The 13952-nt window shown below is 37.5% G+C and overlaps 1 protein-coding gene across 2 annotated transcripts in view; it reads right to left on the reverse strand.

Annotated features, from left to right (window-relative positions):
- ACBD5 (acyl-CoA binding domain containing 5) overlaps positions 1 to 13952 on the reverse strand; it is a 34147-nt gene that overhangs the window by 17476 nt on the left and 2719 nt on the right. The window contains exons 4-6 of one of the 2 annotated variants that reach the window (XM_074574407.1): positions 13242 to 13314; positions 9444 to 9555; positions 9278 to 9310 (exon numbers count right to left, since the gene is read on the reverse strand). In XM_074574407.1, the coding sequence (XP_074430508.1) occupies positions 9278 to 9310; positions 9444 to 9555; positions 13242 to 13314 (218 nt within the window). The remainder of the gene's footprint in view (positions 1 to 9277; positions 9311 to 9443; positions 9556 to 13241; positions 13315 to 13952) is intronic. The other variant, XM_074574408.1, reaches the window with a different exon arrangement.

Genomic DNA, 13952 nt, shown 5'->3' on the forward strand with positions numbered 1-13952 from the left:
TAAATATCCTGTTCACCTTAGTTTTACTGCAAGGTCACATTTCTGTGGGCACCCTGCATCACTGTTTTGGATTGATTTAATCCAAATTTCATCTGAGTATTTTAAAAAATGCTTCTTTATTGTAAAAGACAACTGGATAAGCTATTGTCTTTCTTGTAGACTACAAGAATATAAGCAATCACATGCTCATTTCCTCCTCACTGAATAACGCTCCTTATTTGCAAGGAAAATTGTTTCACAAAAGAAAAATCCCACCATATTCTTAGTTTATTTCTCATAAGCATGTTTCTTTTACTGTGAAACCCAATTCTTGAGATGTTTTTCTGAGAAGCAGCAGTGTGAGGAGGACAAGGTAGCAGTTCAGTCCTCACAGCATGAGCATTAAGCACAGACACAGTTCCCTTGGCACAGTAAGGCACACATCACCCTTCCCTTTGGAACAAAAAGGGAGTGGGGGCACAATCATCCACGTGTCCTACCCAGTCGTGGGAGTAAACAGGAAAGACAAGACTAGGAGGAACATTTAGCTGTGAAGGAAGGCAAATTAAAACTGTAAACCTCCTCACCCTACCAAGGATATTGTAAAAAGCCCCAGCTATATCATAAGCTTTTTTCTTAAAATTTAATTTTTTTTCCTTTTGAAGGGAAGGTCTTTGAACATTCAAGCATGTTCTCTCTCTGCTTAATTTCAGTAAGGAGAGCATTAATTCTATATATTTAAACAAAGAGGTGGAACTGAGAGGAAGTATCAACAGTAACAGATTTATGGTATCATGCCATGGGACACCTGAAAAACTGAAATCCATCAGGATTGTATTTCTTCCACAAAGTCATTCTTAGCAACAGTGCTCCTAAAGACCATGAAGAAGTGTCGCTTTGATGCAGGCTCTGAAGAACAGAACACCGTACAGAGTTTTGGCCACTTGAAATACCATGTTTAATGGTGTACCTTTCCTCAGAACCCTTACACTGCTATCCTCCTCAGGCCCATCCCCAATTGCTTTTACTACATGGTAAAAACAGTTTGCTGCCATCCTCCTTGTTGCTCTGAGTATCTGCTAGAAACCAGCAATGACTAATACTGGGGGTGATAGGGTTAAAGAGCCAACTAGTAGTGACTTCTATGGTCCCTGTTGGTAGGTTAATGGCTACTCCCTGGGAAATGTATCTTCTAATACGAATGAAACAAGTCAAGCAAGCTTTTAAAACCTTATTTGCTTTGTTTTAATCCCACCCAGCCACCCACCCCTTTATTCTTTCTGTTTACCCACTTCACCTGCAGGCAAAATGTTAGCAGCTTTTTCTGTTGCTCTGGTTTAGACGCTATAGAATCCCTCTTGGGTTATGATTTTCATCTCCCTGCCTACAATACCAAAGTGTGAGATTTGTGACAGAGTTTTCTAAATCAAAGCTGTACTGCTCCATAGCCATACAAGGAGTTATATTCTGTAAAAGCCTGGATTGTTTGTTTTTTTTTTATTAATGCTATATAATAAGAGCTGTTTAGCAGTAACAACATGCAAACAGAGGGAAGAAGGATTAACAAGAGAAAACAGAAAGATGGAAAGGATGCGAAGAACAGACACGCAGCTCTCTACAAGCTTTCACTTGATGTTTGTTTTCTTGGGTCAGCTCTATTAAGAGATTTCCTAAGAGCAATTCTAAGTATATGTCTTTAAAGGCAGCACTAAAATTCTTCTCAATAACCTGTATAACGGGCCAAGTTTCTCAAAAAATATGTATTTGATTTCTAACTCCGCACATATTTCAAGGATTTTTGTTACTCAGGTGGGAGTTAGGAACTTAAATGCCTCTGTGAATCTGCCCCAACTCAAGAGTCATTTTACAAAGAAAACTTAGCCTAGCATGTTTTTCCCAAATACCTTGTATTTTTGGTTTTCTGAACAGGCACACAATTCTTACACAAAATTAACATGCACTGCTGGAGCTGTATGGATGGTTGGCTCAGAAAAACGCAGTATCCTCACACAAGTCCTACAGCCTCTTTCACCCTTTGCAAATACCAGTGATCAGGAGACAGTCGACGACAGCAGGTAAAGCATCAAAAACCATTTAACTAGCTGTGTAGGCCCTCGTCATTTAATAAAAGTTATGTGCTTTTGTAAAATACCATAACTTTACTATCTGCTCCAGAGCAGCAAAATCTTAGCCACTAAAAGATTATTTCCATGACCTACACTTAGATCACCTTATATAGGGATCTCTTTGAACTCCTACATTTAAGTAAGCTCAAACTTTGTCAAAATTTTTATGTTAAGTCTCAGAGACACCTATATGCTGTACAAAATTGTTTTGATAATTAGGTAACTAGAATTCTTTTCTTGCCATCACAACCTGATGTTTCATTCTTGTTACGGATCCAAGCAGGCTCCCTGCTTCAATTCCAAGTTTATGCAACCACACTCTGCATATCCAATACACTCAGTTACACAAATCTCCACCTCCTTTTTGAAACTGATGTATCCAAATACTGCAAGGATTGATTGCAGCGAGAGGGAGGGGTACATGCAAGCATCTGGGACCAATAAGCTCTTCAGCTAGAAGAGCAAGATTTCTATAACCCTCATTTCCTTCCATTCTTTTTAATATAGCACACTACAAAGAAAATTTCCAGGGGCCCAGCCTGCTCTGTAACATCTGTTCTACAATACTCAAATGAGCTGCCATCACAAATAAAAAGAGATTTTAGAAGGGTCTGTCAAAAACAGAGACAAAATATAAAATTCCTTAGTTTAACTACCACTGTTTTATCACTTTTAATTTTAAGTGCATTAAGTGTAAGTTCTCTGAAAAATGCATTCCCTGAGCACACAGATCATGGCAGCCAGATCTTCCTCTATACAGTTTTCTTTTTTTGTTGTTTTGTCTTCCTAAACTTTACTATAACAGAAAAAGAAGCCTCCCCTCCTTTTTATTTTTCTTTTAGTATACTCCAAAAGACTAAAGCCTTGTTTTGTCAGCATTCCTCCCTGTTTATGTGCTTTATGCTCTTTGTGTTACACTCAAAGAGATGCCACTGTATTTCATACAATTTAATCAACAATATTCATGTCTTTATTTACTATTTATAAACATCAAAACAATAGTTTATGGATAAGAACAAACACAAACAATAGCAACTTCTCAGATATTTATATTAACTTGCAAGTACGGTATTTAGGATTACTGACTAGTCATCCTGGACCTTTACACTTTTTTCTTTAATATCTATGGAGTTTCTCATCTCCATCCATATCATCAGCACCTGTTCCCTTGAATTTTCAGAATATTTTCCATATAAATAAAAGTTACCAAGTTTTTGGGTTGACTTAGATACATTTCCCTCTTCCCTGTCACCCCTGAGCCTTCTGCCAGTAGAGGCAACCTGCCTGGGATGTCCAGACAGAGGGCAGCTCAGGGAGAACAGCAGCTGCCTCATGGGCATCCTCAGCACTGGCAGGTAATTCCACGAAGGACACTGGACATCCAGAGTACAGGGCCACCAAGCACATGCTGCTCAGTTACATGGTGCATGTGCAGTGAGACCAATGAATCCAGGCTTTACCAACTTCCTGGCAACACCTTAGCCAACCATCACATGTGAGAATGAACACGAAGAATAACTGCTTCTTAGATATTTATAGTAACTTGCAAGAACAGTAAGATCATTCCAGGATCCAGGATGTCCCCATGTCTGGTACTACTTCCCTCTGGGAGAATGAGCAGGGCTTGCTAAGGTCTCTTCTGTGTGGAACAGATAGTCAACATTTAGAACTTTTACTTTGCATGGCAAGTAGAGAGGAGCATTAGAGTCTTGAGTTTTGTCCCAGAAAATGCAAAACATGAACTTAGTAAACCCAGAACCCCATGAAGAAAATTAATTATGCTTGAAAGCAACAGAAAACCATATTGCTGAGTCACCTATGGTCCAGAAACTCCAGCCTATAATATTGTAGCCTAAACCAAAAAATTGTTTTGCCCTCTACAAGAAAAAAACCCAACAAACAAACAAACAGGAAATAACATTAAGATTATATTCTCCTGCCACCTACTCCAAGCCTACCAGTTGAACAGCCTTTTACAATGCCCATATTAAACACAGCCTCACAGATAACACAGATGGCTTTTCCATACATCTTAGAGTCTATGACTAAAGTAATTATTTTTGCTACAACAAAGTTATGCATGAAACACCAGCCCATGCCTACTGATTTTCTGAGAGCAATCAAGATACAGCTACCTACATTTGTTCTTCCCCAGTCTCCCATATCACTGTCTACTTCTACTTTGTAGAAGAGAGCTGTGAGAAATCTGGATTTCAGTTCTCTCATCACAAGATCTTAACTACAAGTGAGACCTCTAAAATGTAAGACACCAACATTTTATAGCAAATGGGTACACCTGCTAGATTCTCAAAACATGAAGAGCTTTTGACAACTTATTTTCCCTTTTGCAGGGAACTGTTGACTGGCTGGAAGAAAAAAATCCAGGTGCAACGACCAATTATGCACAAACTCTCTTTCTGTTGACTCAATTCACCATGAAGCAGAATACAGACAGGCTTTTTTTTTTATGGAAGAAAGCTTCTCTTAGCTCCCTCCACTTTGAAAGATATAATTTTTATTTATTTTTTTTTTTTATTTTCACATTTGGATACTCTACTGCTTACCCAGTGGAGAGATATTTTCTACTACTCTGTATGAGAGGAGCTGTTGATATCCTCAGGCTTGAGCTATCCTGATGCTCTGCCCTAATTTCCAACATTGCTAGACAGCACTGGCATAAAAACATCTGTTTGAAGTCAAATCACAAAGTAGGCTCAGATTTGAACTGGAAAGCCTGAAGCAGGTACGTATTGCAGTAGAACAAACCACAGCTTGTTGAGACACTGATACGCATCTCATTGAGACTCTCCACTGACTTTGGCACTTGCTGGCCCAGCCCTTAATCCCATAATAATCCCATCCTGCAGCAAATGCTGCAGAGAATGTTCTAGATGCTTCTGAAGGTAAACTATTAAACTACTGAGATATTAACAAAAATATTTGTACAGTAAGTTTCACACTAGCCTCCCTGAATATAATCTGTAACCTTGATTATGGCTGTTAGTTTATCATTGGAAACTAGAAGTGGAGAAAAAGTTTAAAGGACGGAATTTTAAACACATCTCTCACCTACCCACCAGCTCCTCTGTCCCCCGTGTGCTCTGCCTCAACGAACCTCCTAGCTGTGGTTCTGCCACCCATTCAACATATCCTACTAAAGCACAGCAATTTAAGAGTAATAGAGATTTTATCCCTTTTCCCTGTTCTTACAAAGCATTAAGAAAATGCACAGCCATTGAATTCCTTAAAAAAAAAATCATAGCGAGGAAGAGGACGGAGAAGGAAGGAAAGCATTTTAGCAAGTATATTTGAAGTCAAACCAAAATAAAAAAGTGAGCTTATCAAGCAAACAGAGGGTATTTCACAAAAGAGCCCCACACACAAGCAGAAAGAGCGCGCCACCAAATGCTCCATTGCAAAGCAAAGATGTTGAAAATAACATAAGCTCTTTGAGAAAATAAAACTATTAGAAAAGAGAAACTAATAATATGCAATCTACAGAAGCACAGTTGGAAAATATACTGCATTTTAAGAGAAAGAATAAATGTTTCTACCTGGAAAGTAATAATTAAAAACAGACTCACTTTTTTTTTTAAGTGCAATCCATTCCAAGTTTACCTATGTCCTGTACTAACTACTGCCTTTGAAATAGAAGTGTTTACATGTATTCACTTGTTCTAATAGCACATAGACCTCAGTGAATATTGTCTTTTAAGCCTAGCTCCCATATCTGATGCAGAAAGACACTGTTAAATAGCTGTATCTGCCTGTGAGCCAGGCCAACTTCTGCCATTCACACAAGTTGCTACTAAAGCAGTGCCCTGTGTGGGCTTCTAGAGCAGACACACTGCACTGCAATCAGCGCTGCCCAAAGCCAGCATACACAGCAGTATGAATCACCTTGATTCGACAGGGCTTTATCTGGTGCAATTGCAATAGAGCTGGGAGCAAAGTTTTCAGGAGAGAAACACTCATTAGGATGACAATGTTTAAGAGTATTACAAGGATGAAATTTTCCACAGCCTCTGCAATGCCTCGCTTGTCATTACTGGAGGCAACATTTAGCCTTCACAAAGGCTTTTAAAGAGTACTACCACTCAGCATAAAGGCAAAGGGTCATCTTTATTTAGTAGGATTTTAAAACATATTAAATGCCTTGTCACAAAGCAGAAAGAATACACAGGAAAATTCTACTGAAGAACTGGTGAACGATCTCCAGATACTTCGCTTAGTTGTTGAGATAACTTAGCGTGGGCCTGTCAGGTAAGGATTTCCTGCCACTCTTTGGATTTACTCACATTAAGAAAAAAGACAACATCCACAAACGTTCCCAAGGAACCATTCAGAAGGATGAGTTCACCCAGTATCAGATCAGCCCACCTTTGGCTTCTTCAGGTATAACACAACAAGAAGTCTTGAATGCCCGTTCTGAAAATGTCAAATTCACTGAGCAATGATATTTTGAAGCTTCTTTGTTTTTTTTAGCATTAACTTGGACATCAGATTTCTTGTACGTTTATTAGCAAGTGCAAAAAGTTAAAAGGTTGTTCTTGTAAAGCATCCCCCTACCTCTACCCAACAGTCCTCCCTCTACTCTTCCAGTAGATGCAAACAAAAGGGTCCTTCTGTAACACTGGAACAGTTATCTAGTCTGTTCTGCAGTGCTATGACAGCTAAGAGCCCACTTTCTTCTTTGATGTCTAGTATTTTATGTACCTGAAAATAATTTGTCAATAATTTTCTCTATAAGGAAGTACTTCATACCTGTCAGAAAGAGACTACTGACTGAACTTTCCAGAGAATCAAAGCATCTCACACAGCTGCAGGATGAGCTTTCAAAACACTACCCAGGTTACACGCTTTTGAAATACGCCTCAGATTCGCTCAGACTGTTGGAGAGAATTTTCTGTTTCCCTTTCTTCACCACCACCATTTGTAACCCATGGATCCGGCAAGTTTGTCCTAGTTGTCTAGTAGACGTTACAAGTAATTTTAATGTTGGCTTCTCAGGCTTCAGTGTTCTTTATTAAGGAGAGACACAAACTCTATTGATTCAAGACGACAGTATTTTAGTTGTTTGTATTTAACGTTTTCAATGAAACCACAAGGAGTAGAAATTCAATTTTAAAAGGCTACACTTTTCTGTTGAGGCCAATCTGCTAGAGACAATACATCAGCCATAGCTGATATACACTAATCTTCCAGACAATCTCTTCAACTAATTCAAAAATACTGCTGATTTCGGGGAACTGGCATGCAATTCTTACACAATTAGATAATTATCTTCATACAGATTAAAATCTGATGGAAGAATGGAAGGTGAATTCAAAACAGAATGCGCCAAAAGACGTGGGGAGTACAGTAAGAGACTCGAGAGAAGGGTTCCAGTAACCAGAATGTACCAATTGCCTGCCCATGACGAAAAAAAAAAATATTTTATAACAGAAGCTACAAAGAGTAGGGGCTTGGAGGCAGGGGAAGAAACAGGACTGGAGGAACTACCACAAAACATAAACACATGTAAATTTTTAACCGCATTGTCACCAGTGTCTACACTATCTCACAGACTTGGGCAGATTGGTTCTATTCTTAATGTTTACCTAGAAGATTGAAGGTACTCATGCTTCCATACTTCTGTGAAATATTTTGAGACCTATACTATAAACAAGAATTATTATTTCCAGCTTCACTTTTAATTGGAGAAGTGGTAAGAGCACTGAGGAAAGGGTTTCGAAGTCTTAAATGCAATGGTAAAATTATGACATACGACTTTGTGAAAATGCTGCCTTAATCCACTGTGGCATAATTAGATGTTGCAGCTTTAAGCCATATGAGTGATAACATGTCACCAGATTTATTGCAACACTGACAGAACAACATAAAGCTGAAATCTGTTTTATTCACATTACCTTATATTTAAGCTGCCTCTTTAAAAAACAAGTATGCTAAATTTGTTATTGAAACAGGTATAGTTTAACTTCCATGATTCTCCGTTTGCCTAGATAAATAACTTTTTTTAAGAAGTGGCTTTTGGCACTATGCCATAGACACCAAGTCCAAGTAAATCCTTATTACATAGATCACTGACCTGAATCTACTGATACTCTTACAATCTTGCCCTTCAATCCAGCTGTCAGGCAAGCTCATTAAATGCGATACGAAGCATACACTGTTTTAGTTGAGAAAAAAGCCTTACAGCTTTCAAAATGGCCATTTAAAAACTTCTACCATTATCTTTCCTCAAAAACAATGAAAAACTATTTCTGTTTCTCTGAGACTTGATACCAAAACTATGTTCCTTTAAGGTGGGGGGGAAAAAAGCCACACACAAAAGGCAACTTAACAAGCTGACTCCTACTTCTTGAACACATTAAACCAACTAATTTGTGCAATGGTTTGCTTTTTTTAAAAGTTATTTCAAAATTTGAAATGCAACAGGGCAAAACTTAACTGTAATTTTAAGCCAGATTTAAACAACTGTAAGCCTTATATTACAACCTTACGAACACATTACCTGTAAAATAACAACTGTTATTATCAAAACATTCTCACAATGGTATTGCTCAATAGAAATCACCACACTGATTTTTATGCAGCTATGACACCACTAGGTTTGCCACTTGCCAGAGGTTTAAAATGTTTAAATAGATATTCCCTTGATGAACTTGAACCTCAGAAAACTTAATTTGAAAGTTTCACTTTCAAATTTCACTTTCACTTCAAACCCATCTTAGCTTCTGTATGTATTAGAGAAACCACAATTTAGAAAAGCATGGATTTTGATTGTGGATTTTATTTTTAGATCAGGTGAGAGATGGATTACCAGCTCTGCATGCAGTTTGATAACCCACAGCTACACCAGGATGTAGAAGTACCCATTTCAAATAGTTGTTCCTTTTATTAATGGAAAGGCAGAAACTAGATTTGGTTGGGGGAGTTGTTTGTTTTAAATACTCTCCTTTTTTCAGGTAAAGGCTTCCTTAAGCAGCTCAAAAAGCCTGTAGACAAGACTAAACATGCAACTTCCCAGGTCTAACTTTGTTTTTTACCTCAAAAGAAAAAAGAAAACAAACCAAAATCCAGCCTAATGAGGTGGCAAGCCCAGAAGTGGAAGTTACTACAGCACCAAAACAATGGAAAAGACGGACTTACACATGATTTATTATTCCTACCTTCCAAATACTTAGAGACTTTCTCCACTCGAACTGCCATACGGTAAGGAGAATGAACAGAGAGATGCAATATTTAGCTTTAAAAAAATCATTTACAGAAGACAAGCCACCAAAAAAATCTAGAGTTGTGGTTATTAGTATTATAAAGGAAGTTATTTGTCCGAACCTGAGGTTAGGTCAGATCCTCTGTTCTTTTTATCTTCTACTATTTCATAGAACGGGCCTATAACTTGTAGTAATTCTTCAACTTTGTCCGTCATTGGCATACTCTCAAGAATCTGCACAAGTCCAAAATATGAAGCATCTTATGAAACAGCATTTCAATGATTCATTCATTTCAAATTATTTTAGAAATTGCTGGTCATTGTAAATTCAGTAACATTTCACTAAGTCACTTCTGATTTTTAAAGCTAATGCATTTACCATCAGCAAAGGACTGCCTCAGCACAGTATTAATAGAACTTGGAATCCATTATTTCAGCAATTTCAAACTAAACCAACTCAAAGTTCAACGGGCTGCTGTTATCTGATACAATTTATTTTATAGACAAGTCTGTCCACAGAGAAAGTGAAACCGAAAGACTTTTTTTTCTTAGAGGATTCTGTGTATTTGTCAAACCCTGCCATCCTTAATGGAATGTAAGGGGCAGATCAGAAGTGCCCTGCTGTATCCATCTAAACCCAAACAACAAAATGGACAGAATACAGCAGAACTGGGACAGGGCAAGGACATACTTAGCAGAGCAAACTAGAACCATATTATGGTCTTGAAGTCATTTAAAGCTCTTCCATTTATAAAAATGTCTTAATTTTAAGTTACAAAAACAATACCTTTGATCATCTGATAGGAGTGCAAAAATCTTAAATTCAAAATAGATTGAACAGAAGAGATTCAATAATTGAATATTATTTTAAAAGCATAAGATATATTATTGTCCCATTCTAGTTTAAGTCCTTTCAACCAAGCTTTTTGCCAATAGCTTTGTTCTTCTTTCATCTTCTACTTATTTATTTTTTAAAGGAGGTAATAGCTATAGGAAAAGACTCAGGTAGAAGCAAACCATTAGCTACAGTACACCTCTGCCTCCAGAAGAGCACCAAGAAAGCAAGAGATGGAGGTACAAGTTGTCACAGAACATGCTGCTCAAAAGCCCCAAGCACATCACTAAGTAGTAGAAGCAAAAGCTATAGTGTTACTTCACAAAGCAGGAGCTCCAGGCAGGCTAGCAGGTAACAAGTCAACACCTGCAAACCAATCAAGGATACCAAGAGACAACAATCCTATCAAACTGCAGTTTCATTGCCGCTTCTCTGATCTATTCAGTGGTTATAATTCATTTCATATTTGTTAGAGAGAAATACTCAGTGCTCAGATACAGAGCAGTAAATGAATCAGAGACAGGACGGTTGTGTCATTTTTTTTTTCTTCCACTTTTGTTTAACTTCAATAGCATTGAGAGAAACAAGAAACCTATTCTAGAATAACACTTGTATTTGATATATATTTACTTCTATAGTCTGCACTGTAAACTGTTTCATACGTCCATTTGTATGATGTCTGCACATAACTGCTCTTCATCTGTTCTAAACAGACCTCAATATACTCTCTGCAACTTGAAGCAATTCTTAGAATCTTACCGCAGCTTCTGTCAGAGTTTTGTAACTGCTAGCTTTTAGTTGAGCAAGAAAAGAGCAAATACTTCCACAAACGAAATCAAATGCTTACTTATACAGCCACTAGACATAAATTGCAGCCTTAAAATTTGAAAGTGCAAAATATTATGTATCCTGAATTACTGTTTTCTCTGGATATCAGACAATTAATATATGAACACTCTTGTTTTAAATTAGAAACACCGTGTAGTGTTAACACCTCTTTATACATTAGGAATGAGTCATACCTTAGCATAACAAAACAGTAAATCTGAAGTGCAAGTAAATTAGTCTATACAGTATTGCAACATAAAAATTCAGAAAGCCTACTTGGAAGTTAAATTAACCTTAAACAAAAGGCACCTGAGCTCAGATTCATCTTAGCTAAGACTAGAACAAATTTGGTCATCTCCCACCAGCACCTCAAAACCTTATCCAGACACATTCCTCAACAGCTGCGAGTTTCAAGGCTACCACACAAAGAGGAAAAAAAAAAATACCAAATGAGTTTACAGTAAAATTATCCTGTGACGGGGTCATTTGATGCATGTGTAGCCCAAACACTATATGCAAATGCTAGGGACACACCCTCGAGGCGGGGGGAGGATATGACAGTCTTATACACCCTTAAACACAGTCCTGTGATATCAGTAATCAAGTGGGGTTTTTGCCCCCCTAGACATGGATACCCATGCAGCAATAGCGGAATGCCCACAGGAACACCACAAGGATTAGTGCAGTATGTGCTGATAGAACAACCCGGTGAATCCATTTGAAATGCACTTCCAATTGACATTTCAAGCAGAATCAATTGGGTTGGAAAAGCTGAAGCTAATATTTCAAATGTGAGAGCTGAAACAGCACCAAAGCAGGGTAAACAGATTCCCCAGTTTCAAAGCTGAGCAAGGAAAGAAGTCATTTGCTCTCCAATCCCTACATGTAATCTGTACAGAGGCAGAATATTTGTGCTTCATTAGGGTCAAGTAATTAGACTTCCTCACAGGAGACTTACTAGAATTTTTTTAGAACAAACATTGCAGTTTCACATAGTTTTAGTATCCTAACCAATCCAATTACTGCACTGAAAAAAAAATAAATAAGGTACTACTGAAATATTAACACATTTTGAACTCAAGATTTTAAATGAAGCACTAAATATCAGGGTATGCATTGAAAAGGAATTTTAAAATTCAGTGTGATTTTTTCCACCAAATGAATATTTGGCCTCCTGTGGCTTTTGGAGTTAGTTTTTTTTCATTTTAAAGCAGCTACAGTAATACCAGCAGTAACTAAATTACCAAAATTGCAGATAGGAAAAAGAACAGTAGTCAGACTCCAGCTCCTTGCCTAGTAAGAGTTTTTGTTGTATCAATCATTAAACTTATTAAGAGTTCAATGTCAAGATAGTGGCCTAGGAAAAAAGCAAGTGTATTTGGAGTACAACTTATATTTTCTTTCCTTGATGCTAACCTCATAATAGTAATAGATTACAATTATACTTTTATCCAGATTGACAGTAAATAATCTTTTAACTGGAAAGACCACCTAGAAGAGCTTCAGTGAAAAGACCGCAGTGAAAAGGGTTAGTTAATAAGAGACTAGAAACTTCAATTATGAATGTTTACTTTAGTTAATGCTCCAATTCCTGCTCAATATAGTAACTATGACTGTTTACAAGTTCCACATCTATTCCAAAAAAGACAGATCAAATGACTCAATTCTAACTGTTTGACTGCAACTATAATATACAGGGAATATTTTAATGACAAATACAGAAAATTCAGGTTGCTGAGTTCTTCTTGAAAAATCAAAGATGATTAAACTTACATATTTGATTATACTCATGTCTCCCATCATAAGAGTGAGACTCTTCCTCCTGAAGTCCTTCTGGAGGGTTATTTTCCCCTTTCCAAGATTAGGGTCACTTACCTCTCTGAACTCTGAGAACTGAGGCAGTTTGCAGTAAACCAGGTTTTCTTTGGTTGTACTTTACATTCCAGTGTTTTCCCCATTGCCCCCTTTACATGATTTCAATACTTCACTCTCTTTAGCTCTGTCATTTAAACTTCATATCAACCAGAGCTCTCATGTTTCTCCGAAAACAACTCAAATTCTATAGCTTTGGAAGGAACTACAAAATTTTCCTCTCCCCACAGGCCAAATGGCATAGTACTGAAATCTAACAGTTCACATATGGAATAACTCCTTTGTAGCTTTAGCAGTAGTAGTCAGCAAGAACCTCCTCATGTTCCTTAATTTATTTCTGGAACATTTATTCTAGAAGATGCCCTCCTCTCATGAGTAAACTTACCTTTTTCATTTCTTCAACATAGGCTATCATGGCTTCTTCTTTGGACATGTCTCCCAAGGCACTCCAAGCATCCCTAGGAAAGTCACATATATTTTCAGTATCTTCAAGGCCTACTTGATTTTTTTCAGCCTGGCATTAAGTAGGTTAGTTATGTAATGCCCAACGTTTCTCTGATACAAATAAAGTGCAACAACAATTCACAACCTTTTTTTTTTTTTTTTTTTGAAGTCCAAATATATAATTTGCTAGGATAATCACATAGTGGAACATCAACAAAGAAGCAACAAACTGAATAGCCCAGGGACTGAAGAGTTCCTCACTGACCAGCTATGATCTTGTACCTGGTAAGTTGTTAACAAGCCCGGATATGAGACACACACATTTCCCTTTTGATTAGACTGATTTTTTAATGACCCTCTGCTGCAGAAAAAGAGCAGGCACAGACAGCACTTACAAACAGTTGTCAGCAAGTTAGAACAGGCTACAAGAAAAATCTGTCATTTTTGAGTTTAGCAACTGGGGAAAGACACATCAGTCTAGTAGGGAAATAGTTCTATCATCACCCCGTTACCACAGGAGCTACTTCTGACCTAAAAAAGTCTCCCCCCTACAACTCTGCAAGACAGAAAAGTCCAATCAAATTTATCAGCATTACACAAGGAATCTGTCAGAACACAGAGTGTAATAAAACACTTCCTTACACAGTCTTGC

Source organism: Larus michahellis, chromosome 2 (assembly GCF_964199755.1).
Source record: "Larus michahellis chromosome 2, bLarMic1.1, whole genome shotgun sequence".
In the NCBI taxonomy this organism is placed as follows: domain Eukaryota; kingdom Metazoa; phylum Chordata; class Aves; order Charadriiformes; family Laridae; genus Larus; species Larus michahellis.